The following is a 24541-nucleotide window of genomic DNA, read 5'->3' on the forward strand; positions in this document are numbered from 1 at the left end:
GCTGTGTTTTTGTGTCACACTAAATCATGGTTTAGCAAGATGGGTGGCTTGTCTTTGACATTGACCATAGTTGGGAATAAACTGCAGTTACTTGGTTACGTTACATGATAAGCCAAGATTTAGGAAACCGAAACTACACACTGCAAAAATCACCTTCCTTGTCATGGGTGGAGTAGGAGGGGGAGTGTATGCGCCCAAGCTTCACAGCGGCTCTTTCCTCCTCGTGCATGCCACACTAATCTGGTTTGCCTCCCCACCACTGGCATGTGGCCCTTGGAATATTGCCCATGATAGAATGTGGCCCTCGGACTGAAAAAGTTCCCCCACCCCTGCACAAAATGGTGGTTTAGCTGGTTGTGCAAATGTTATGCCTGAACCATGCCTTGTTGGTACGTGCAAAAACTCCTGCTGAACAATTAAGAAGATATATGATGGGGGAAGGAAATACAAAATGTGTGTCATGAAGTATGAGTCTGAGCATGTTTATTTGGACTGGTTGCCAGCTGTGTATTGAAGGGCTCAGTTGATTATCACTTGCTGGCTCTTGATTTTGATTGAAATTTTGGCCCTCTAAACATAGCCAAAATTAAATAATCAATGAGAGCCTATAATTAAAGAGAATTAAAAATAAATGTAGGCTACAGATTACAAGATAAAAGAAAGTAGACAAGAGAATACCAGCATCTGTAACTCAGCTGGGAATGACAATAACTCATCTGTTTCACATGCAGACGGTCACAGGTTCGATCCCCGATATCTCCAGGTAAGGTTGGTAGAGACTGCTGCCTGAAACCCTGGTGACCTGCTGCCAGCCAGTGTAGGCAGTGCTGAGTTAGATGGACCCAATGGTCTGACTCTCTATAAGGCAGTTTCCCATCTTCCTATCACAATCATTACCATCGCATTTAAGAATTGCTTCCTATGAAGGACCTCAAAGCAATTTACAGTACAGTGGTACCTCGGTTTACGAACTTAATCCATTCCGGAAATTGGTTCTTAAACCGAAACTGTTCTTAAACCGAGGCATGCTTTCCCTAATGAGGCCTCCCACCCCTGGTGCCCTTCTTCTATTTGGCTTCCGTTTATTAGACGGAGGTAAAGTTCGCAAACCGGGACACTATTTCTGGTTTTGCGGAGTTCGTAAACCGAATTGTTCGTAAACAGGGCTGTTCTTAAACCGAGGTACCACAGTACTGTAAAATCATGTAAAACAGTTACATATATAAAATAATTTTTTTTGCATATAATACAGTTAAATAATAATGTAAAATCAGTTTCAAATCTGACAGAGATGCCAACTGAGATAACAAAACTCCACTAAGAAGGCTTGGTGAAAGAGGTAAGTCCTCAACAAGCACCTCAAAGACAACAGAGACAGTACCTGTCTCATATGCAATGGGAAAAAGGCCCAAAGGGTAGGCGTCACCACATAATAGGTCAATTAACAATATGGTACAGAACAGACCTCCTGATAAGATGGTAGCTGCAGGATTCCTTCTCCTGCAACACAGGGTTTGGTTGGGGTCTATATGGAATGAGATGATCTGTTAGGTGTTCAAAGCTTGCTCCGTCATGGAACCAAAACCACCCTTTGCTAGTCTGGTGCCCTCTGGATATTGGCATCAGCTGCAGCCAACATGACTGATATCTAAAACATCTGTCTAAAACAGCCAGAGTGTCTCTGGTTGACCTAAAATATCTGAGCAGAGCTACATTTCACTTTCCCAGCACTTTCACTTGGGAACAGTTTGGCCGGAAAATAGAAAAGCAGTTTTGATTCCATGGCTAGCTCAGATGCTGTGTTGTTTGCTCCTGTGTGTTGTTCTGCCCATCCCAGAGTATGCATTACATGCCCAGAAGTAATGTGAGAATTAGGCGATGATGGTTCAGGTCTTGCAGGAGAATTCTCAGTAGGTATTGCTGGGCATTGGAATATCTACAGGAAGAAAGGGCTTCTTAATGTCTCTTTGTACAGTGGCAAATTTCATTGGCTATAAAGATATTATTGCATATTATTATTATTATTATTATTATTATTATTATTATTATTATTATCAAGGCATAGGACCAAGAAAGCAATCAATGATGGTCACAGGGGAACGCATGGATGCGGATGTATACTAAAAGTTTAATTTGCAAGGATAGTTGAGTGCATTTTTATTTCCTTTGCTTTGGAGCTGTGTCCATGAAAAGTAAACAGCAGATAACCAGCGTCAAGTAGTGAGAGTGTAATTAAATATATTTGTCGGTAGGTTTTCAGAGATTGAGAGACTCATTCTCCAAAGTAGGTTTTTAAAATAATAATAATAATAATTAATAATAATAATAATAATGTACAGTGGTACCTCGGGTTACATACGCTTCAGGTTACATAAGCTTCAAGTTACAGACTCCGCTAACCCAGAAATAGTACCTCGGGTTAAGAACTTTGCTTCAGGGTGAGAACAGAAATCGCGCGGCAGCAGCGGGAGGCCCCATTATCTAAAGTGGTGCTTGAGGTTAAGAACAGTTTCAGGAACAAATTAAGTACAAATTAAGTACATAACCAGAGGTACCACTGTACTTGAAGCAGCTTTCTGAAATTGTCATTTCTCTTCCCAAAGATTCTACAGCAGACTTCCCAGAGTCATTAGCTTTATTGCATTAGCCTGGAAAAGACCTTTGTTCTCTTAGAGGAACTGCAGCCACTATTCCAAAGCTCACCCTTTATATGCCAGAAACAAAGGGCTGCTTTACATATTGCATTGGAAATTAACAGTGTGCATTATTGGGTAAGGCTGGAGGTGCATGAAAAAGTAGAGCCTGAACAGTTGAATGGAGGAGAAGTGTGTACAGGGAATGAAATGGGCAGTGCTTTTCCTATTCCACTCCCAAGAAAAGCATCTGTGTTTCCTGAACTTGTTTCTGATTTCCTTGAACCTTCAGTGTGACTTCAAAGGCTGGCTCTATCCACACAAGATACAGACACAAGATACACCACACATGTAAAGCGCAAGACTGTTTCTGAAGCATCCTGGAAACTATAGTTTGTTTTGGGTGCTGGGAATTGTAGCTCCATGAGGGGTGAATTCCTAAAATTCTTGGGATTCTTCTTTTTTATTAAAAAAATTAAGCTGTATTTTAAAAATTGAATAAATAATACTGAAAATAATAATAAATCATTTTAGGCATTTAATGGCTCTATTTCTCTCCCCTACACCCCCAGTCTGAGTTCAACAAGAAGAATACCTACTATCTTTTCAACCACGTTGATATTACGATCACGTACCACAGTGCGCAGAATGAGAATTGGCTCGGAGCTCGTCTGGTTACGGCTCGCCTGGAACCCAAAAGGTAACTGCTGGGCACTTGACAATTTACAGCGTGTCAATTCACAGGCAGATACTATTCATATTGAGTTCTGTTTTGGTTACCTGCTCTATTTGGTGTTGGGGTGCTAAGCAGTACAAGAAGCCTGCAACGTGCACCTGCTTTCTTATGCAGTCGCGACCTTTCACAGGTGGGGAATAATAAAGAAATGGAGAATAGGCGAAGCCCACAGTTCCCTGCTTTCCATTTATTTATTTTTCCTTCAACCCTTTACATTCAGAGAGTCTACTCAGGCTTCAAGGAGGTGGCGCAAGGTCCCTGGGAGCATTCCACTTTTTGTGTTCCTGCATTGTTCTTTACCCATATATATGTTCGCTTTCCCGTTTATGCTGGATACTGAATCTGTTAAAATCTGTCCTTAAGGAAGTGCAGACTCAAAACACTCTTCATCCTGTTCAAATCTGCTCAATGGATGTACGATTTGAATTTACCGTACAGTGGTGGTTCTTAAAACTGTGATCTGTGGACCACTGTTGGACCCTCAATGTCGTTCAGGTGGTCTGTGCTATGCCTGTGGATTTGTGGTTGAAGGTGGGAGACAGCACATTCATTAGAGAATTGTGGAATTGTAGAGTTGGAAGGGATCCCGAGGTTCATCTACGCCAACCTCCTGCAATCTCCGCTAAAGCATCCTTGACAGCTGGCCATCCGACCTCTGCTTAAAAACTTCCAAAGAAGGAAAGTCCACATTCTCCCAAGGGAGACCGTGCTGCGACCGTGCTGCTGTCCAGCAGCTGTTGCTGTCAGAAAATTCTTCCAGGATGTTTAGTTGCAATCTTCTTACTTATAGCTTGAAGCTTTTGGATTGGGTCCCACCCTCTGAGCTTGCTCTGTTTTCCGTGTGACAGTCCTTTAGATGTTGGAAGATGGTAATCATATCTCTTCTTAGTATTCTCTTATCCAGGCTAAACATACCAAATTCCCTCAACTGTTTCTCATACATAAGGCTTGGTTTCCAGACCCTCAATCATCTTGTTTGCCCAGCTTGTCAATATCCATAAACTGAAGTGCCCAGAACAGGATACAGCACTCCAGGTGTGGTCTAACCAATGCAGAATAGAGCAGTATATTGATCTGGATGCTATACTTGTGTTGATGCAGCCTAGAAGAGCATTAGCTTTTCTTGCTGCTTTTTTTTTTTAAACTGGAATTTTATTTACAACGTAACACAACCTCTCACCCCCCCCAATACACATTAAAAGTTAACATAACATACAGTGAACATAACATACAACAATACAAACAACCAAATAGAAGACTTATTTTATCCTGTATCTGGCCTCCTTATTTACTTCTTATAAACTGTGTCCTTTATGAATAAATATCCACAAAGTCTCCTGCAGACATTAATCAAAACAAATCTAGGTAACGTATTTTTCGCACCATAGGACGCACTTTTTCCCTCCTAAAAAGCAAGGGGAAATGTGTGTGCGTCCTACGGAGCGAATGCAGGGGGGAGGCAGGCGGGAAAAGCCCCCAAGAGCCGCACACAAGCTCCGTGCGCTCTTGCGGGCTTTTCCCCAGGAGGGAGAAGGGACTGACTGGCTGCATCAGTCCCTTCTCCCTCCTGGGGAAAAGCCCCCAAAAGCGGTGCCCTCTTTAAAGGCTGCGCGGCTCCTGCGGGCTTTTCTACGAGGTGGGGGAATCCCCCCACCTCCCAGAAAAGCCAGGAGAAGCCGCGCAGCCCCTTTAAAGAGCGCGCAGCTTCTGCAGGAGGTGGGGGAAGCTGCAGCAGATTCCCTCCTCCTGGGCTCCCTTTGAAGCGGCAATGTGGGGGAGGAGCAGCTTACACTCGTGTAAGCAGCTCCTCTCCCACTTTCCTGCTTCAAAGCAACTACGGAGGAGGGAAAGAAGGGGACCATGGATCCTCTGCTAGCGAATGCAGCGGATTCCCTCCTCCCGGGCTCCCTTTGAAGCAGCAAAGTGGGAGGGGAGCAGCTTACACTTGTGTAAGCAGCTCCTCTCCTACTTTCCTGCTTCAAAGCAATCACGGAGGAGGGAAGGAAAGGGACCATGGATCCTCCACTGCTTGCGGCTGCAGCGGATTCCCTCCTCCTGGGCTCCCTTTGAAGCAGCAAAGTGGGAGGGGAGCAGCTTACACTCGTGTAAGCAGCTCCTCTCCCACTTTCCTGCTTCAAAGTGGAGGGAATCCACTGCAGTTGCGAGCAGAGGATCCATGGCTCTGCTTCCTTCCCTCGAAGCAGGGGGTGCAGGGGGGAAAGACGGCAGGAAATAGATGCCGGGCAGGAAGACACAACCACACTTTGACCACTGAAAGTCCACCCCAGCCTCCCCAGATTTCCACTGAGACGGCCAGGCTAATCTCGATGGCCATAAGTCAGGCTCAGCATTATTAACTGGACTTAGATAAGCCATGGTTCCCCTTCCTACCCTCCTCTGAGGCTCGATTTAAAGCAGCAAAGCGGACAGGAGCCGCCCGCTTTGCTGCTTTAAATAGTTTAGTGCAACATTTGATTCAGAATATTTTTTTCCGTATTTTCCTCCTCTAAAAACTAGGTGCGCCCTATGGTCAGGTGCGCCCTATGGTGCGAAAAATACGGTATGTATTTTAGGGCACTGTTTTGTGAAGTGTTCTCTGCATTTTCCCCTTGCTTTTTGAATCTCTTGTCTAGTGTGATCTCTAGTGTGGTCTCTGTTAATCTAGCCAGTTCAATATACTCTAACAGTTTATTCCTTTTTTGCCGGCCCAGTTTCTTTTTTCCAGTTTTTAGCAATTAGGATCCTTGCCGCTCCTGTGGCATAGAGGAATATTTTCTGATCTTCTCTTGCTAATGCCTGTGTCTGTTATCCCTAGTAGAAAAGCTTCTGTATTTTTCATAAAGGTAAACATTTTTTTAAGCTCATCATACATTGTGTTCTAGAAGCTTTTGCTTTTTTAATAATAATAATAATTTATTATTTATACCCCACCCATCTGGCTGAGTTTCCCCAGCACTCTGGGTGGCTCCCAATCAAGTGTTAAAAACAGTACAGCATTAAATATTAAAAACTTCCCTGAACAGGGCTGCCTTCAGATGTCTTTTAAAGACAGGATAGCTGCTTATTTCCTTCACATCTGAAGGGAGGGCATTCCACAGGGTGGGTGCCACTACCAAGAAGGCCCTCTGTCTGGTTCCCTGTAACCTCACTTCTCGCAATGAGGGAACCGCCAGAAGGCCCTCAGTGCTGGATCTCAGTGTCCGGGCTGAATGATGGGGTGGTCTTGCTGCTTTATCACACAGTTGGCTCATGTGAAACTTGTGGTCTACTAAAACCCCTAGATCCATTTTACTTGTACTACTGGCAATCCAGGTGTCCCCATCTTATATTTGTGTTGCTGGTTCCTACTGCCTGAGTGTAGAACCTCATTTATCACTATTGAAATTCATTTTTATTAGTTTTGGCCCATTTCTCCAATCTCCAATCTGGGATTCATCTGTGGCATTAGCTACTTCTCCCAGTTGGGTGTCATCTGCAAGTTTTATGAGCATCCCCTCAATTCCTTTGTTCAAGTCGTTTATAAAGACACAGAATCCTGTGCCATTCCACTTCTCCCTTTTTTCCAGGATGATGAGGAACCAATAGCGAGCGCTCTTTGGGTTTGGTCAGTCAACCAGCATGTTGCACCAAATACTCGTATTGATTTTTAATGGTATTTTCGATTACTTATTTTATTTCTCTTATTGTATTGCAATCTGAAATCTATGGAATGCATCCAAATACATTATATAAGAAGGAAGAGAAGCTGCGAAAATGCAATTAAAAACCACACAGCCTTTAGCACAGCTCATTATGATTGCTACAACAAGGCAGAAAAATCATGAAGTGATCCACCAAGAGTCTCAGCAATTTTCAGGTGGGGAAAAAACGGGTTTGGGAACCACTGCCCTCCTGAATGGCTTGCGATAACTGTTTTGGGGTAATGCGTTCCACAAGGGGGCATAGTTAAGTTTTCTTTCACCGCCTTGTTTCTACCCATCTCTCATTCTCTAGTGTTTGTCTTTATGGAAGGCACCGTGAGATTTTGTGCTCAAAAAGAGGTTGAAACACATTCTCTCTGTGTGTATCTACAATATTTATCATCTATCTATCTATCTATCTATTTATCTATCTATCATCACAAAACTGATGTTTGCTGCCACATGTAGTCTGAAGATATATTGTAAGAGAATGGTTCAAGGTGCTTGAAAATACGGGTTGCTTCACCTGCAATGCCTGCAATCTTTTCTCCCTCCATTAGGTGGTCCTATAGTTCCTTGTAAGAGTACTGATCTACTTTGCTTCAAGGGAAGGAGATGGGTTAGAGTGAAAAAGTTAGCCCTTTCCTTTGGAATTGAGCTTGACCGGGCCTGCGTTTCTTTTGTGTTGCTGTCAGTGGCATTGAACCTGCTCTGCAAGTAGCGGGACGCCGCTGCTGGCAAAATGTGGATGGAGTTGCATCTTGTAAGGCTTCTCAAATCACAATGAAGATTGCTTTTTTTTTTTTAAGCTCTGCATTCTGGAAACTTAGCATTAAACTGCAGTGGGGAAGTATTCAATTGTTTGATCCAACACCCCAGCAAGCTGGGAAAGGGCCATGGCTCAGTGACAGCGCTTCGCAAGCAGAAGGTGTCATGTTCAGTCCCTGGTGTCTCCAGGCTGAGCTGGGGATGCTCCCTGTCCGAAATTCTGGAATACCATTTGCCAGTCATTGTGGACAATCCTGAGCAAGCTGAACCAGGAGCACGAAAAGCTGCCTTATACCATGTTCTGGCTCCCCAGTTTTGGAAGCAGCATCAAAAATAAATTAGATGCAATGCTGGTTGGGCAAAGCTCTGTGCCCTGGTGGGAATGCAGATACCCCAATCATCAGATCAAAAATGGTGGTGGGGGCAATACCTCTCCCCCCCAGCCAATCTGCATGTGTCAGCTGAGGAGGGTGGGCTGTACGTGTGTATGAGAATGTGCGTGCAAGATTGTGGAGTGGTCATACCCTCTGCTTTCATGTGCTGCTTGGCTAAAAATGAAACTAAAATTGGCCAGCCTTGTTTTACAGCTATTTCAAGGAAATAACTGGCAGCAAAACATTAACTGAGAGGGTTGAAATCTGTAGGTGTATAATGGGTCCAAAAGAGCTCTTATAGTAGCTGTTCCCAGGCTGTCGGTGCTGACCCACAACTCCTGGAGGACTGTTGTGAGAGTGTTGTTTCTAGGGCTCAGCTTCAAGAGTAGCCTCCTTAGGTTAAACTCTGCTCTGTTCTCCCTGCCCCTCTAGTTGGTCTGCTTCCTGTGTCTTGAAGCTCCTTCCCAGAATGATGGGGAAGGGGTGTGAACTAGATACCAGATAGGGATGGGTAATGCGCATTAGGAGCCACGTGGTCCAGATTCTCTGATGTCAGAAGCATCTCCACAGGTGTTATTTTTTCTGCAGGGATGGTGAAAGTTGCATCTTAGGAACTCTTTCCCAGCTGTATTGCTCTTTAGAAGTACATGAGCTCTGTTCATGGTAAATCTAACAACCTTAGGCTGAGTCGTTTGCATGGAATTAATATGCGGATATTAATACTTCTCTTATTTGTCAGGGAATCCTAAGATTTCAATCCGATTTACCTCTTCAGTGAGCATACCTTCATGTTTAGGACCCCCCAATTCACGGGCAGGTGTTGTAACTGGGGCACAATGAGTCAGTTGCAGGTTATTCAGGGTGGCCAGACCTCTTTTTTCTCACATTGCAAATTGTTAGGTTCACACAACATGAAAGTTGTTACAAAACTCACCTGGACTTGAAATAATAATTTTAAAAGCTGCCCTTTGAATTCATAGTTGCAGGGTAACTTAAATGTCTTCCCATTGCTTTGTTCGCTGCAGATTCTTCTACATAAATAAATAAATTGCAAGTTGTATTCCTATGCTTTGGGGTCTGTTCCCAGTCTTCTTGCAGAAGTAAATTCTGCAGGCTGCTTTCAATTGTCATACACGACAAATGGCTTAAGTGCCTTTTCCACTGTAATTATCACAACAAAGCAGCTGATACATCAGGGATGCGGAACTTGTGGCCCTTCAGTTGCATCCATCCTTTGCCTCCACAGCCAGAATATCAGTTGCTGGAAAATGCAGGAGGGGGAAATGCTCTTGTGCTTGAGTTTTTGTTTTGGGCTTCCCATGGGCATCTGGCTAGCCACTCTGAGAACAAGATACTGGACTGGATGGGCCATTATGTTCCTATACTTATAGTCAGCATGGTATGGGATGTTGGGAATTGTAGTCCCACAACATCTGGGGTGCTCATGGTTCCTCAGTTGTGCAATAGCTGTCTTATGTATTCTTGGGTTGTGCTGGGTGGGAGGGGATGCTGGTACTTTATAACATAGCAATGTCCATATTCTTAAGGAAAAATTGATAGTTGGTAACTTGCAAAGTGGCCCTTAACCTTATAATGCTGCTCTTGATTCTGCGGATCCTCTTGGATCTCACTTTCTTCAGGTTGCGTATGGCTAAAGGTAAAGGTACCCCTGCCCATACGGGCCAGTCGTGTCCGACTCTAGGGTTGTGCGCCCATCTCACTTAAGAGGCCGGGGGCCAGCGCTGTCCGGAGACACTTCCTGGTCACGTGGCCAGCGTGACGAAGCTGCTCTGGCGAGCCAGCACCAGCGCAGCACACGGAAACGCCGTTTACCTTCCTGCTATAAAGCGGTACCTATTTATCTTCTTGCACTTAAGGGTGCTTTCGAACTGCTAGGTGGGCAGGAGCTGGGACCGAAAGACGGGAGCTCACCCGCTGCGGGGATTCGAACCGCCGACCATGCGATCGGCAAGCCCTAGGCACTGAGGTTTTACCCACAGCGCCACCCGCGTCCCTTGCGTATGGCTACCCATCTTGAATTAGTCAACATAGTGTGGGGGACAGTTGTGAAATGATCATAATATACCCGGCATGTATGCTGGTATGCCTGGTTCTTGGACACTTACATGGAGTGTATCTAATACTAATATTAATAAACTTTTTTTTTGGAGGGGGGGAAGTAGCATGTGTTATGACCCTGGGTTTTGGGGCTGGTGCATAAAGCTAGCTTGTGGTTTGAAGGAATAAGCCCCCAAACAACACTGGAGTTTACATTCAGACTTGGTTTTTGTGCTCAGAAGCCATATTCATTGTTTTTGTTCATGGGGTAGTTTTTGCAATGTGTGTTTAATTCACAAAATGTCTCTGGACTCTGAAGAACACTTGGCACTTCAGGCAAATTGATTCAGAAAAACGAAAACATTTAACACTATGCCAGTGAATCTGTAAAAATTGCAACGAAGGTTCTTGCATCATCATGTGTGATAAAACTATATTTTATCTTTGTAGTTATAAACAAACGGATATAAACAATTTGTCTTGTGAAGGCCCCCCCATGGAAATCTCTGCAGAGTTTAACAGCAAGCTGAATCTGATTTACAGTTACTCTGTGAAATTTGAAGTAAGTACAAGAGAGATGTTTTGCAGCTATAATTTCTTAAAATGGTTCAGATTATCAGTTTTTATGGGCAGTGGGGGAGCAACCTGGGTACTTACTTTAAATTTGGAGTTTAGTCTATTTAGCCTGAAACCCCTATAAGTTGTTTAACGTAGTTCATTTTTTATTTTTGAAGTATAAGTAATCGTACAAACATCCCACAGTTGAACACGTAAATATACACTGCACTCAGTTACAAATGACATAAATAGTTGATTGATATTTCTCCAAATAGATCTTGTTTTTCATGATTATGATTAATATATACAATGTGCTATCCAAGAATAACCTTGGATTTTTTTCTAAGGGAGATTGGGAGCCTTTTCGTCACAAAGGAACAATTCCTTCTCTTCTAGTTGCTTAGCCTATATTGAGCACGCATTTAGTTGCTGATCCAAATTGGGGTGGAAGGAATGACTCTGCTTTAATCTCTTAATGAAAAGTTGGTGTTGGCACTGAACGACTGATTGACAGCCTGCTTAGAGGAGAGTCCTGATTGAATATGACATAGCATGGTCAACTGCAGAGAGGGCTTAGTAGCTTGATTTCCATATCCGCTCCAATCCCAATAGCTGTGTTGAGACTAACCCCAAAGGGTGGCAATTAAAGTTAGGTTTTTGTGATGCAAGACACCTGTATTGCAAGGAAGTCAGCGGAGACCATTAGCTAGCTTTTGCCCAGGCAGCCAAATGGCCGTCATGGGCTAACAATTCTCATTTTTCCTTCCAAATGGAATGTGACTTGAACCCATGACCTTGAAGTGCAAGCTTCTGTATCCTGTTACCATTCCATTGAGCCACTCGGTCCTCTTAATTTGACAACATGAATGAACTGCCTGTCAATATTTGGCTTTTTAAGAAGACTTAATTTAACTTGGGTATGTAACGTTAACTTCATTAAAAAGCACAAGATGTGTTGTGCCCTGTGGGAGTATCTGCTTTTACAGGTAAATCACCTTGCTCCAGTAGCTGTAGTGTCCACACTGAACTCAGTATATGCAGGTACTGCCCCCCCTTCTATCAATCAGAGATTTTTCTATGCAGCACCATTGCACGTTCCTCACTATAGAAAAGGGCAGTTCTTGAGCACATGGATTGAGACCTCCTTTTAGCTTCTGGTTACAGCTAGTGGTTTGTTTTCTGGTGCTAACAGACACAGTTGCACCTACTCCCAGGTTAGCTTACCCAATGGGTTAGTTTAGCCAGTGATAATTAAATGTATGAAGACTTGTTTTCTGAGAAGTGCTCCATTGTTCATCTCATACTTTTTCCATGCAGGAGAACAACAATATTAAGTGGGCTTCGAGATGGGACTACATCTTGGAATCCATGCCCCATACCAACATCCAGTGGTTTAGGTAAGAGATGTTGAAAGTTCTGAAAGAAATAGCTTGCAGCAAAACTTGGAAGATCTGAATCTTGCTTTATTTTGGGGGAATTGGAACTTGTGGTTAGAAAGAAGGCAGCTAGCATTCAAGCCAGCCAACGTCTCATGTTTTCATTTGTGGACTTACTTTCCTCAGGACTGGCCCTCTTGGGAGCTGCTCGAAGTATTGTGTTTCATGCAAAGAATGTGCCTTCTGTATCCTGAAGAAAAGCAATCGGCACATTTTACTTTTATCTTCTCGTTTCAGAGAATTTCTGAGATGTTACAGTTGATCACATTCTTTTAATGCTGTCATGTGATTTGCTTTGGAGTTTTATCTCTGAAGTTAGTATTTACTGTTAAGGAAAAAAGCTCACAGTGAATATGGATTGAGTTCCCCCTTCGCCTTTAAAAAAATTATGATGATAAAGAGGAAACCTCTTCTCAGTCTTGAGGCACACAGTGCAAAGTAAGCGTGTATCAACCATTAAACTACGGTTTGAAAAATCAGACTGTGGTTTGTTACATCTGAACAAATATCACCTGACATACCATACTTTGTAAATGGCCACAAACTAGGATCTGATACTATGTTTGAAAACCACAGCTGAAGAAAAACTGTAGCTTGCTGTTCACATCCAAAGCAACAAACTATGGTTTGGGAAGTTGCTCTGCCTTTGGTGTCTGATGTTTGAGATACTATCTGCAATGTGCAGCTGGAGGTGAAATGACCAAACTGTGGCTTGTCTGTACTTGGAAATCCACTTCATGGGTTAGAATGTAAACTCGGTTTAGTGCAAATCATGGTTTGTGTCGGAGTTCAAAGGGGCATGAAGTTCATATGCACGTGTTCTTCTGATACATATATTTTAATCATGAAATGCTTAGTGTAGTGTTATAAGGCATAGGTCAAATATTATAAGAGCCTGTCATAAAGCAGGTCTGCAGGGTTTCAGTCGTGAGTCTTTCCCAGTCCTGCCCGGAGATTTCAGGGCAACACCTAAAACCCAACCTAAAATACTTTTCATCAAGCAGTTCATCATAGCACCGTCCCTTGTTCAGTTTTGACTAATCAATCCTATTTAAAGTTTCTAATCACTTTTGCAATGCTACTAGTTTTGCCACTGATCACCTGCTCTGGACTTGAGTGTTCAGTGCCACACCATAGACTTAAGAATTGTGTCTGATGCCACATGGGATCGGTTTACTATCTCTGGGTTTGCTTTTCACTTGCAGCATAATGAATTCCCTTGTAATTGTGCTCTTCTTGTCTGGAATGGTTGCCATGATCCTTCTGAGGACTTTGCATAAAGATATTGCAAGATACAACCAGATTGACTCCTCGGTAAGTAAAATGGGGTGCCTTTTTAAGTTCTGAAATGGAGGGGTGGGGCAGAGGTGTACTAATGTGCCAGTGCTGCAAGGCCCCTTGGAGCAAGGGGGATTCTGAGTAGGTTTGTGAAGTCTGGAGGCTAGCATAGCAGTCCTCTTTCACGGTTGAGGGCAAGATGTGCCTCTGTAACTGTTGCAACACTGGAAAGAAAAGATGGGCACTTTGCTCCCTACCTTAACACAAGAACACAAAAAGATCTCTGCTGGGCCAGGCCGAAGGCCCACCTAGTCCACCACCCTGTTCTTCTCACAGTGATCAGAAAGATTCCTCTGGGACACCCACAAGCAGGACATGAGTGCAACATCAATTCTCACCAATTTTGATCCCCAGCAGTTGGTATTCAGAGGCATCCTGCCTTCCACAGTGGAGGTGGCTACCATCCATTCATTGCCTTGACCTACACTGATTTCTCTAATCTTTTAGAGACATACAAGGTGGTGGCCATGGCTACCCCTAGGGAGAGCAAATTCCCTAGTTGCACCGTGAAAGAAGTACATCCTTTTGCCTGCCCTGAATCTTCCAACATTCAGCTTAACTGGAAGACCCCAAGTTCTAGTCTTGTGGGAGAAGGAGAACAGATGATGCAGAGCTGAGAGGGAGGTGACAGAGGAACTCTTGCTCCTTCTGCAGCAACTATTTGTTGCCTTCCTTGGGAGCCATATTCCTAAAGGCCAGGCATTTCTTGCTTTCCTTTGTCTTTCCATTTTCCCAGCGGCTCACTAGAAAGCTACAGGTGGTCTGCTTGGGAACTGGCTCCTGTGGCCGCCTCAGTGAAGAGCTCTTAAAACTTTAAGCAAATAGGCCGTATTTACTTAGCTAATTAAAACAAAAGTCTGCAAAATACAGACTTTCCATCAGCTGTCATTTGGAAGTAATGAACAGCCTTACAAAAATCCTGCTTTCCCAAGGTGAGGAGTGCCTTGCTTCATATGAAACAAATCAGGGGCTCAGCTCTCATGCTTTGCTTAGGTAATTTCTTCTCTGGCAAGACACTATCAAGCTTTAAAGGCAGCAGTGTTGGTGCGGCAAGAACTTTCTATGTCTCAGGTTTCTAGGGAAAATATTTTTTGCTGCATTGTCTCTTTGCAGGGGGAGTTTAATCATGGCTTAAATTTCCCAGATATGCTGCATGAGCAGTGATTTAGACACCTAAATCTCATATGTTGGGGAACCTTAAACTTATATTCTTAACCAGCCCCATAGAAGCTTTTCCTTTCAGCTTCCTAGGTATTTGGCTCCCAAGATTCCAACCAAGGTTACGTAGAATAGAATGTATCCCGCCACACCCTTCTATGGAAAGTGCCCACTTTGGAGGGTTGAAGAATTGCTGGGTGCCTGAGTACCTAGAATCATAGAATCTTAAGAGTTGGAAGGGACCCCAAGGGTCATCTAGTCCAACCCCCTGCAATGCAGGAATCTCAGCTAAAGCATCCATGACAGATGACCACCCAACCTCCGCTTAAAAACCTCCAAGGAAGGAGAGTCCACAGCCTCCAGTGGGGGACCGTTCCACTGTCAAACAGCTCTTACCGTCAGAAAGTTCTTCCTGATGTTTAGTCAGAATCTCCTTTCTTGTAACTTGAAGCCATTGGTTTGAGTCCTACCCTCCAAAGCAGGAAAAAACAAGCATGCTCCCTCTTCCATGTGACAGCCTTTGAGATATTTGAAGATGGCGGTCGTATCTCCTCTCAGTCTTCTCTTTTCCAGGCTAAACATAACCAACTCCTTCAAGCGCTCCTCATAAGGCTTAGTTTCCAGAGCCTTGATCATCTTGGTTTCCTTTCTCTGCACACCTTCCAGCTTGTCAACATCCTTCTTAAAGTTTTCCCTACCTAAAGTGTCTTTGTTTAGTGCAGGAACAAGATTGCAGAGGGCTAGAAACAATTCCCAGGCCACGTTTCAATAAGGAGTGTAGCTTGCATTGGTAATGATAGGGAAGTGAATAAAAGTTACTGAGCTTCTATTTCAAACTGCAAATTTGTTAGAGAAAGAGGAGTTACTCTCAGAATAGTTGTGTGGCCTGTTGACTAACACACACTTCCCAGAAAGGCCTCCAGTCAAACCAGTTGCTGATCAGCAAATATGGACTGATGCTCAGTAAGCAGGTTGTGTGGATGAGTCCAAAATGTTCACCTCATTTTCTTTAATTCCACCAGATAGGTAATGCCCTCTGTTTTGGCGCGTAGAGGACTCCTGGTATTTTGACGTGGGGTTCTCATCTGACTGAATGCGTCTCAGTTGATTAAGAAAATGAATTTTATTTGATTGAAATTCTGATGTACTTGTTTTTGATTGGAACTGTCGTTTTGAAGGGAAACAAGCATGGTTCCCTTGCCCTTAGATAGCATACACCATTAAAAAAAGATAGCATACACCCATGAACATATGTGGTGTATCACATGTATGCATTGCTACAGGTGGAAACACAGAGAAATAAAAACATGTTTGCAAACTGCCAATGTGTTTTATTTCTCCCAGTGCATTTTGGAAAGATGAATTGCCTTCATTGGGCATCTTAGAAACACATTTTTTAAAACTGTATCAGAACAACCCTTTAAAAATATTAAAAATAATTTCCCCTGAGCTTATCTCATCATGGAGGCTCAGCAAAATATGTGCTCAAGTATTTCTTAAGTGAGTGTTGGCACCTCCTTTTTCTAGACTGGCTTTTGTTAACTGGACAGAAATGGAGATGCCCATTGCCGAGTGCTTTGAGATACATTGCACAATGTTTGATTTGAAAGGAATTTTTGAGCTTGGAAAAGGGAGTTTGCCACTAAACCTTTGCCATGAAGGTGTTGTTCTCTGCCATTGGGAACAAGAAGAAAAGTTAAGGGTGTTAACAATATGGACTGAAAAGAGGGTGACTTGTTTTGGGGAGGAGTATTCTGCCACGAAGATCTGTTTAGAGAACTTAAGCTAACATTTGGTCACATTTGGTGCAGTAACTAACCCCAGATGAAAAAGAGGGAATTGAATGCTTCAGCAGTGTTGGGGGTGCAGAACAGCATCTTTGATTTGGAACAGCGCTTTTGATTTCATGTTTTATTCCGCTGCCTTGTTGCTCCCTATAGTGCCAGCCTATAGTGTGTGGAAACCACAGGAGTTGACACCTGATAGAACCTAGGCCTTGGTTTTGTGGCATGGTATTTCCTTTCCTTTCATGTCAGATTTGAAACTGGCTTGTTAGGCAACAGAAGACAAAGATGGATAAATGCGTTGAGTGCTCGCGATACCACTTAAATTGAACATGATCTTTTGTTTAATATCAATTAACATTGCAGCACTCTAGCTAAGCATGTTAATGTTTGTTTCTCCTCCTCAAGATAAGCGTTTCTTAATATATCTACATCCTCTGCGCACGCAAGTCCCCCACCCCCAACCAGCAGTCCATTAGGGAGTTGTAAAACCAGTGAGTAACAACGCTGATGCAATTAGTCCCCTTCAGAAACAAAACCTGGAAGATAATCAGGCTAGGAAAGTGAATTTCACGTCTGGCTTGTACTAATTCACTGTTGCATGATGTATGCCTAATAAAGAGATGTTATTACAGGAGGACGCCCAGGAGGAGTTTGGGTGGAAGCTGGTCCATGGAGATGTCTTTAGGCCTCCCAGGAAGGGCATGCTGCTCTCTGTCTTCCTGGGGCAAGGGACGCAGATTTTCATAATGACATTTATTACCTTATGTAAGTAGCAGGAGGTTGGCTGAAATCATCATCGTTATTTATGCAATACTGGCTTTCTGTGTGTTTATGTTATTACCAATATTATTAATGTTTACCCGTCTTATGCCGAGTCAGACCTTGGGTCCACTTAGCTCAGCATTGTCTACAAGGATTGTCAGCGGCTCTTTTGAGAGCTGCTGCCAGTCAGTGTTCACTGAACTGAGCTAGATGGACCAGTGGTCCGACTCTGAATAAGGCACCTTCCTGTGTGTTCTTGTGCTGCCTGTTTTGCATATGCAATTCCACCCCGTGTAAACCTGGGGACAGCTGGCCATTGGGAAGACAGATACTTTGAGGCAGCAGCTGTAGCCATCAGGAGAAAAGATTTTTTTTTTAATAATTGTGTAAGCTCATCACCCTACAGTTATGCACTGAGTAGTCACAAAACCAACTGAGATCTTGAGGACTAGTCACCTAGGAGGATGCCTTATTCCAAGTCAGACCATTGTTTCATCTAGCTTCATTGTCTGCACTGGCTGTCAGTGGCTTAAGGTGGAGGCATCCCCAGTCCTACTTGAAGATGCAGCGGGATTGAACCTGGGGCTTTCTTTGTGCAAAGCAAACGCTGTGTACTGCTTAGCTCCAACCCTTCCCTCACACGCACAAAAGAAAGAAAGACAGGAATGGTACAGTTTTCTAAGGCAGAGTGTTTCGTTGTTTGTTGTTTCAGGAAACTCTGAGCTTTAGCTGAGATTCCTTCATTGCGGGGGGTTGGACTTAGATAGCTGCCAGGGTCCTTTCCAATTCTACAATTCCATGGTTCTTTTCATTGGGAGCTTGCCAAGGGTTCCTTGGTTGGGAGGATCAGTACTGAAAAGCAGGCTTTCCCTTTCAGAAGAAGCCATGCTATCAATACTGATCATCTGCACCCTCAGTTTGAACTGCAGAATGGTAGAGTTGGAAGGGACCCCAAGGGTCATCTAGTCCCTGCAATGCAGGAATCTTTTTTGTCCAGAGTAGGGCTCGAACCCGCAACCTGGAGATTTGCAGCCCTGTGCTCCGCCAACTGAGCCATCCCAGCAGTTCAGTGAGGCTGCCTAGTGCTCCCATGCATTTGCCTGCGAACATGTCCCAGAAGCCTCTGCAGCGTACTGGGGTCCTGCGGTGGGTCTTCCTTGTCAGGTGATTCTCATGGGGAAAGGATTCCCCACAGGACATAAAGCTGTTCTAAAACTGGGATGGGGAACCTCTGGCCTTCCAAAAGTTTGCTGGGCTCCTAACTCCCATTAGCCCCAGCTGCTGTGGCCATTGGTCAGGGCTGACACAGGTTGCAGTCCAGTGGTAGCTGGAGACCCACAGGTTCCTCACCCCTTTCAAAAGCTTGGTGGGTGAGGGGAGGGCCTTATTTCGATGGTAGAGCACCTTCTCTGCATGCAGAAGGCCCCCTCATGTCTCTAGGTAGGGCTGCAAGACTCCCCCCGCCCCCGGCCTGAAATCCTGGAGAGCTGCTATCTCCCCACAACTGTGTACAAGTGTGGCACAGGAAATAATTAAATAACTTGTTTTAAACTGCAAATAATAATAATAATAATAATAATAATAATAATAATAATAATAATAATTTATTTATACCCTGCCCATCTGGCTGGGTTTCCCCAGCCACTCTGGGCGGCTTCCAACAAAATATTAAAATGCAGTGGTCTGTTAAACATTAAAATCTTCCCTAAACAGGGCTGCCTTCAGATGTCTTCTAAAAGTCTGGTAGTTGTTCTTCTCTTTGACAAATGGCTGGAAATGGGCAGAGACAGCCCAAAAAGAGCAGGAAAACTGCAAATATGGCATGAGAAGAGTGGGGAAATGGTTAGCAATCTCAGGGGCCTTTACAGCTGTGACACCATGAGCCTTTGCATCGACCTTTGAGGCCTGTGGAGAGTTGGAGTTTGAGAAAGGAAGTCTGGAGGGAGCGATTGTGGTGGAGTTTGGCAGAGTTTGGCTTCTTAGATGGTTTTCCCCACTAAATGCGATTTCATGTATATGCATGGTATCCAGGAATGTTGAGTCTTGCGTTAGTGGGCTAACGCAGTGGGCTAACCTGTATTGAGCTAGATGGACCCAATGGTCTGAACTAACATAAGGCAACTCCTTACGTTCCGATTTTGGGTAGGTGCATTTATGATTTTTAATTTATATCCTGCCCTTATTCCCTTATAGAGCACAGGGCAGCTAACAGCAGGTCAGTAAAGCAACCAGATTGAAAAAATTCCCATCACTAAAAGCCACAATATTGCAGTTGAAATACAGTAAAACCAGCAGTTGGTAAATATCTTGGAAAATCATATACTTCAAGATCTAAATGCCTGGACAAATAGGAAATGTCTTCACTCTGTGTTTTGAAAGTTTCAACCATGGGGGCACATTTGCACTTTTGGAACATTGCACCAATTTACACCAGGGAACCTCTTCTGTAACACACTTTTGTTCTCTGTGTTGACACTTTCAGTCCTTGCCTGCCTTGGATTCCTTTCGCCAGCCAACAGGGGGGCCTTGATGACCTGTGCTGTCGTGCTGTGGGTCTTGCTGGGGACCCCAGCAGGCTACGTATCTGCTCGGATGTACAAAAGTAAGTGCAAGCCTTGTGTAATGGAATGTTGCCAGGCTGTTGAAACCACAGAGATTGTGCTCAGCGGCCGGTGGTACCCAATTGAGACTGGTAGGGCAGAAGGTGGGGGGGGGGGGGACAGTAGGTGGACAGTGATAGGCAGAGTTAGAGCCAATGACTGGCAGAGCCTGCTGAATCAAGTTTTGCAATCATGCTCCTCCCATCTGAATTCTACAAGGGCAGCACTGAGGCTAAGGAAGCCGACAGACAGCACCACCCCCTGGGTTGGTTATATGTGGAAGGCAGGCAAGTGTGGGCTGGCTGGGGGCGAGGGGGGGCAGTGCCCCCATTCACCTCCACTGATCATACTTGGAAGTGGAAAGCCAAGGGTGGTTCCTGCCCAGCCCTTGATTGGCTGTCCTAGGTCAAATATCTTAGCCTTTCTTCTGCCTTTGTAGAATGGGAACTGCCAGTGATTTTTCACTGGTTTAGCAGGGACAGGAAAGACCATGAGGTAACAAAATAAGAAAATGGTGTTCTTAGCAGTGTTTACCTCCCCACTCCTTTTCTGAACTGCAGTGCCCTCTCTCTTTCTCATGACCCTTTGCAAATTGGTTGTGAAACATGGGGAGGTTTGCTTGAAATGTAACACAAGTACATAGGGTGGGGAGAGAACCTGAAAAGCTTTCCTGGATCCTGGCTGTCAATTATGAACAGGATATTGAACCGGGTTGAATTATGGCAGAGGATCGTTATCAGCACTCCTTGGGGTTCAGATTCTATAAGCAGGGAAGATTCAGAGCAGTTCATAGTACTATGGTGAGCAATCTAGTGTTAAAATTATTGAGACTTAAAAATAAATAAATTTCTTCCAGCTACTTCAAATGTGTTAAATGTAGTGATTACTTTTTTCTCCTCTTCTCAGCATTTAGAGGTGAAAAATGGAAGACAAATGTGTTGCTGACAGCTCTGTTGTGTCCAGGGTTAGTATTCCTCACACCTTTCTTTTTATAAAACTCATTTTCTGCATTGCAAATTGGTTAATATGCACAAAGGCCTATGCTTCTTACTCACATGACTGACAGTTACTCCAGTTCTAGATTCAGGTAGGTGTTGGTCTGACGCAGTCGAAATATATAAAAAAATAAAAAAATTGTCCAGTAGCACCTTAGAGACCAACTAAGTTTGTTCTTGCTATAAGCTTTCGTGTGCATGCACACTTCTTCAGATACACTGAAACAGAAGTCACCAGACGTCAGCAGGTTTACCATACCCATTGAGTCAATCATCCGTTTTCTACTACCCTCCTGAGAAAAACCCCACCCCACCCTCCCACTATATATAAGGGTCTGGTGACTTCTGTTTCAGTGTATCTGAAGAAGTGTGTATATTCAGTTACTCCAGTTGTAATCTAATCCAGTTGTACGCATGCAGCTCCTCTTCATTTCCATGTTCTTGAGTGCATGTAGCTATGAACCAGATCCCCATGTTTATAAGTGCATTGATATTCCTGTTTCACTTTGTTTTTAAACTCCCTCTCCTTTTTTTAACTATCTTTGGAAAGTCTTGAGTGCCTTAACTGTGGTTTGCTTAGTATTGAAGCAAAACTTAACTGTGGTTTGCAAACTCTTCAAGCTATGGTGTCATGCATTGGCTTCTGGTTGATTATTAGTGGTGCTAATAATTCAAGAGTATCTGATTCAAAACCTCTGCTGCCTTGTGGGACATCTTTGGGAGGAGAAATCTAAATCTAAATCTGGAGTGGGAGTCCCTGAGGCTGTTGGGTGGCACCTTTTTACGCTTCCTTCCAGCAACTCCTTCAGCCCAGCCATTGCTAAACATATTGCTCTGAGTCACTTCTGCATTGAGCAAACTATGGTTAGGGCAGTGTTGCCAGTGTTTCTGCTTGCAAGGTGACATGTGGGACTTGGCGGTCTTAGGAAGCATGGTTGTGTTAACTCTTTCATTTCAAAATTAAAAAAATATCAATAGACAGTGGACTAGAAATTAGACTGTTTGGCAACAGGGTGTGAAATAGCCTGATACCAGAAGTCCCAACCAGAAATGTACATCCTGGCTGTCATCTAGATGACTATCTTGGCAAAGTCCAAAATGGCAAAATACCATGCTGATAGTTTAAATTCCAGTGTGCAAATTCCATTTCATAGAAGTTGAATAATTGCCTGGGGTGGTAGGGAGAGCACAAAATAAGAACAGATGTCTTGATTATGCTGTGCTAGTTCAGAAAATTTGCATAATGCCATAAACAGCCCGAGGCAGTTACGTACACTGGATTGATTTTGAGAATTTGTAGACTAGCAGGATTCCCCGCCCCCAATCCCCTTCTCCCTTTGGAGGAGTGAAAGAGAGATTTGCTTTGCTTTGCTTAGGCAGAGCTTAACAACAACAACAACAACAACAACAACAACAACAACAACAACAACAACAACAACAACAACCTGCCTTTATACACAACAGTGATAGGTTTGCAAGGATATCCATCTTGCAGGAGATTAAATGACATTTGCCCCTAAATATTCCTGGCTGAAAAAGAAAGATACAATTTTTCTATGAATTAATTAGAATTGGCTTCCTCTTTGCTTTTGGTCCAATATGGCAGTGCATGGAGCATTGTACCTTTGGCTCTAAGAATGCTTTTGCAATGAGTCCCAGGCTGCAGAGTGTGGCAACATCCTGGCCTGAAGCCAGCTGATGTTCAACTGATGCTCCCTTCTGTTCATTGCACGGTGGTGGTTTCAGCTGCTGCTGATGTGCTACAGTGAAACTATGGCTTCTGTAGGACGCAGTATATTGGTGCAGGCATAGATGCTGCTTGTGGTAGGATAAAGAAATGAATTCCTTCTCTTGAAGGGCCCTTACAAGCACCTGTTGGTTACGAAAGGGCTGGGGAACCTCAGGGTTCTGCCTCCACAGTCTGAGGCAGTAATGCTTGTGAATACCAGTTGCTGGAAACCACAGGAAGGGAGAGTTGCTGTTGCTCTCTCAGGTTCTGGTTGCGGGCTTCCTGTTGGGGCACCTGGTTAGTAAAAACAGGCTACTGGACTGGATGGGCCTTTGTCCTGATCCATCTGGGTTCTTGTTAGGTTCTTAAATTAGGAACGCCATGCCAACACTGAATCTGGTCATCTTCTGTTCCCTCAGAATTGTCTTTGCTGACTTCTTCATAATGAACCTTATTCTTTGGGTGAAAGGATCCTCAGCTGCTATTCCCTTTGGCACTCTGGTTGCTATCTTGGCCATGTGGTTTGGAATATCTGTCCCATTAACCTTTGTCGGTGCATACTTTGGATTCAAGGAGAAGGTGGGTTAGAAATTCAGTAGAGTTTATTATATATATACATATTTAAAGCTCCTTATTATACCACTTGAGAATTCCTTTCCTTTCCTTTCCTGACCTGCTGGTGAGCAGAAGGAGAAAATATATTCATGTTGTTTGGCAACCTTTGCACAATCACTGCCAGAAGACTTCTTGCGGTATAGCACCACTGTGTTGTGTTGCAGCACGAATTAAAGAAGATTAAAGAAGACTACAGCAGCCCATGGAAAGTTTTTGAGGGGGTCTTCTGCAAAGAGAGGAACATCTCTGTATTTGGGACTGCTTTTCTTACACAGTGGTCTTTCACTCAGATCAGAAATGGCCCTCCAAGTACATGGATGCATTAGCCATAATTATTCCCTGTTGGGGGAATAATGATATTTTTCCATATTGAAATCGTTGCACCTTTTAAATGTGGCTTTGCTGTTTCCTTAGATGTGTCTGCCATGTTAATTGTGGTGGTTTTTTTTTTAACTTTCCCTAGCCCATTGAGCACCCGGTGCGTACAAACCAGATTCCTCGTCAAATCCCAGAGCAGTCCTTTTTCACCAAGCCTCTTCCGGGCATCATCATGGGAGGCATCCTCCCCTTTGGGTGTATCTTTATCCAGCTCTTCTTCATTTTAAACAGCATTTGGTGAGTATCTCCCCCTTTTCTGAATTCGAAATTACCAAGCTACATGCCAGGCACACTGCTGTTTCTTTGTGAGAAATAATTAAATGAAGAAAGGCTGCTGTGTGGGCCCAAAGCACCCATCTACAGAAGAGGTTGCCTGCTGGCTCTCTGCATGGTTTACTGCTCTGGGTTTGTCTCCTTCCCATTGCCTCCTGCTGGGGTTTGGTCATTCATTTGTTCTTCAAAACAGCAGGCGCTAGTCTGGGTGCAGATCCCTTAAAGATCTTGCCCCTAACTGAAGGGAAGAGAGTGCAATGAAATACAGATGTTGCTGAAATACAGCTCCCAAATGCCCCCCAAAGGGGAGGGACCTCAAAAAAACTTGGAAAAGGAACAAAAAGCGCAGGGGGGAAAAAGAATATATTTTACAATGAAGCAACATCCAAACTAACAAATATATCATTCAGTAGTTGATGTTATCCAATTCTGGAAGTTTATTTATAAAGTCCCATAGAATGTTTTATATAGAATTTCAGTTGAGCCACGAAAGGAGCCAGAGAGGATCTTGCATACTTAGAAAGTGGTTCTAAAATTGAATCACACCCTGAAGCTGTTGTGTGTTTGTTTGAGTCACTGTTCTGGACCCATTGCCTTCCAATTGGTAATATATGTACAGAACAGCAACTTATTCAGAAGCACAGGTGCATAAGTTGGTATGTG

At 43.7% G+C, this 24541-nt stretch overlaps 1 protein-coding gene across 1 annotated transcript in view; it reads left to right on the top strand.

Moving 5' to 3' along the window:
• Positions 1 to 24541, top strand: part of LOC310754093 (transmembrane 9 superfamily member 2-like) — a 53978-nt gene that overhangs the window by 11033 nt on the left and 18404 nt on the right. Inside the window, exons 6-14 of the mRNA XM_083595609.1 lie at positions 3206 to 3333; positions 10700 to 10811; positions 12125 to 12204; positions 13449 to 13557; positions 17159 to 17291; positions 19771 to 19890; positions 20795 to 20852; positions 23032 to 23191; positions 23691 to 23842. Of these exons, the coding sequence (XP_083451735.1) occupies positions 3206 to 3333; positions 10700 to 10811; positions 12125 to 12204; positions 13449 to 13557; positions 17159 to 17291; positions 19771 to 19890; positions 20795 to 20852; positions 23032 to 23191; positions 23691 to 23842 (1052 nt within the window). The remainder of the gene's footprint in view (positions 1 to 3205; positions 3334 to 10699; positions 10812 to 12124; positions 12205 to 13448; positions 13558 to 17158; positions 17292 to 19770; positions 19891 to 20794; positions 20853 to 23031; positions 23192 to 23690; positions 23843 to 24541) is intronic.

The sequence above is a fragment of the Podarcis filfolensis genome (genome assembly GCF_964270895.1).
Source record: "Podarcis filfolensis genome assembly, chromosome: Z".
NCBI classification, from domain to species: domain Eukaryota; kingdom Metazoa; phylum Chordata; class Lepidosauria; order Squamata; family Lacertidae; genus Podarcis; species Podarcis filfolensis.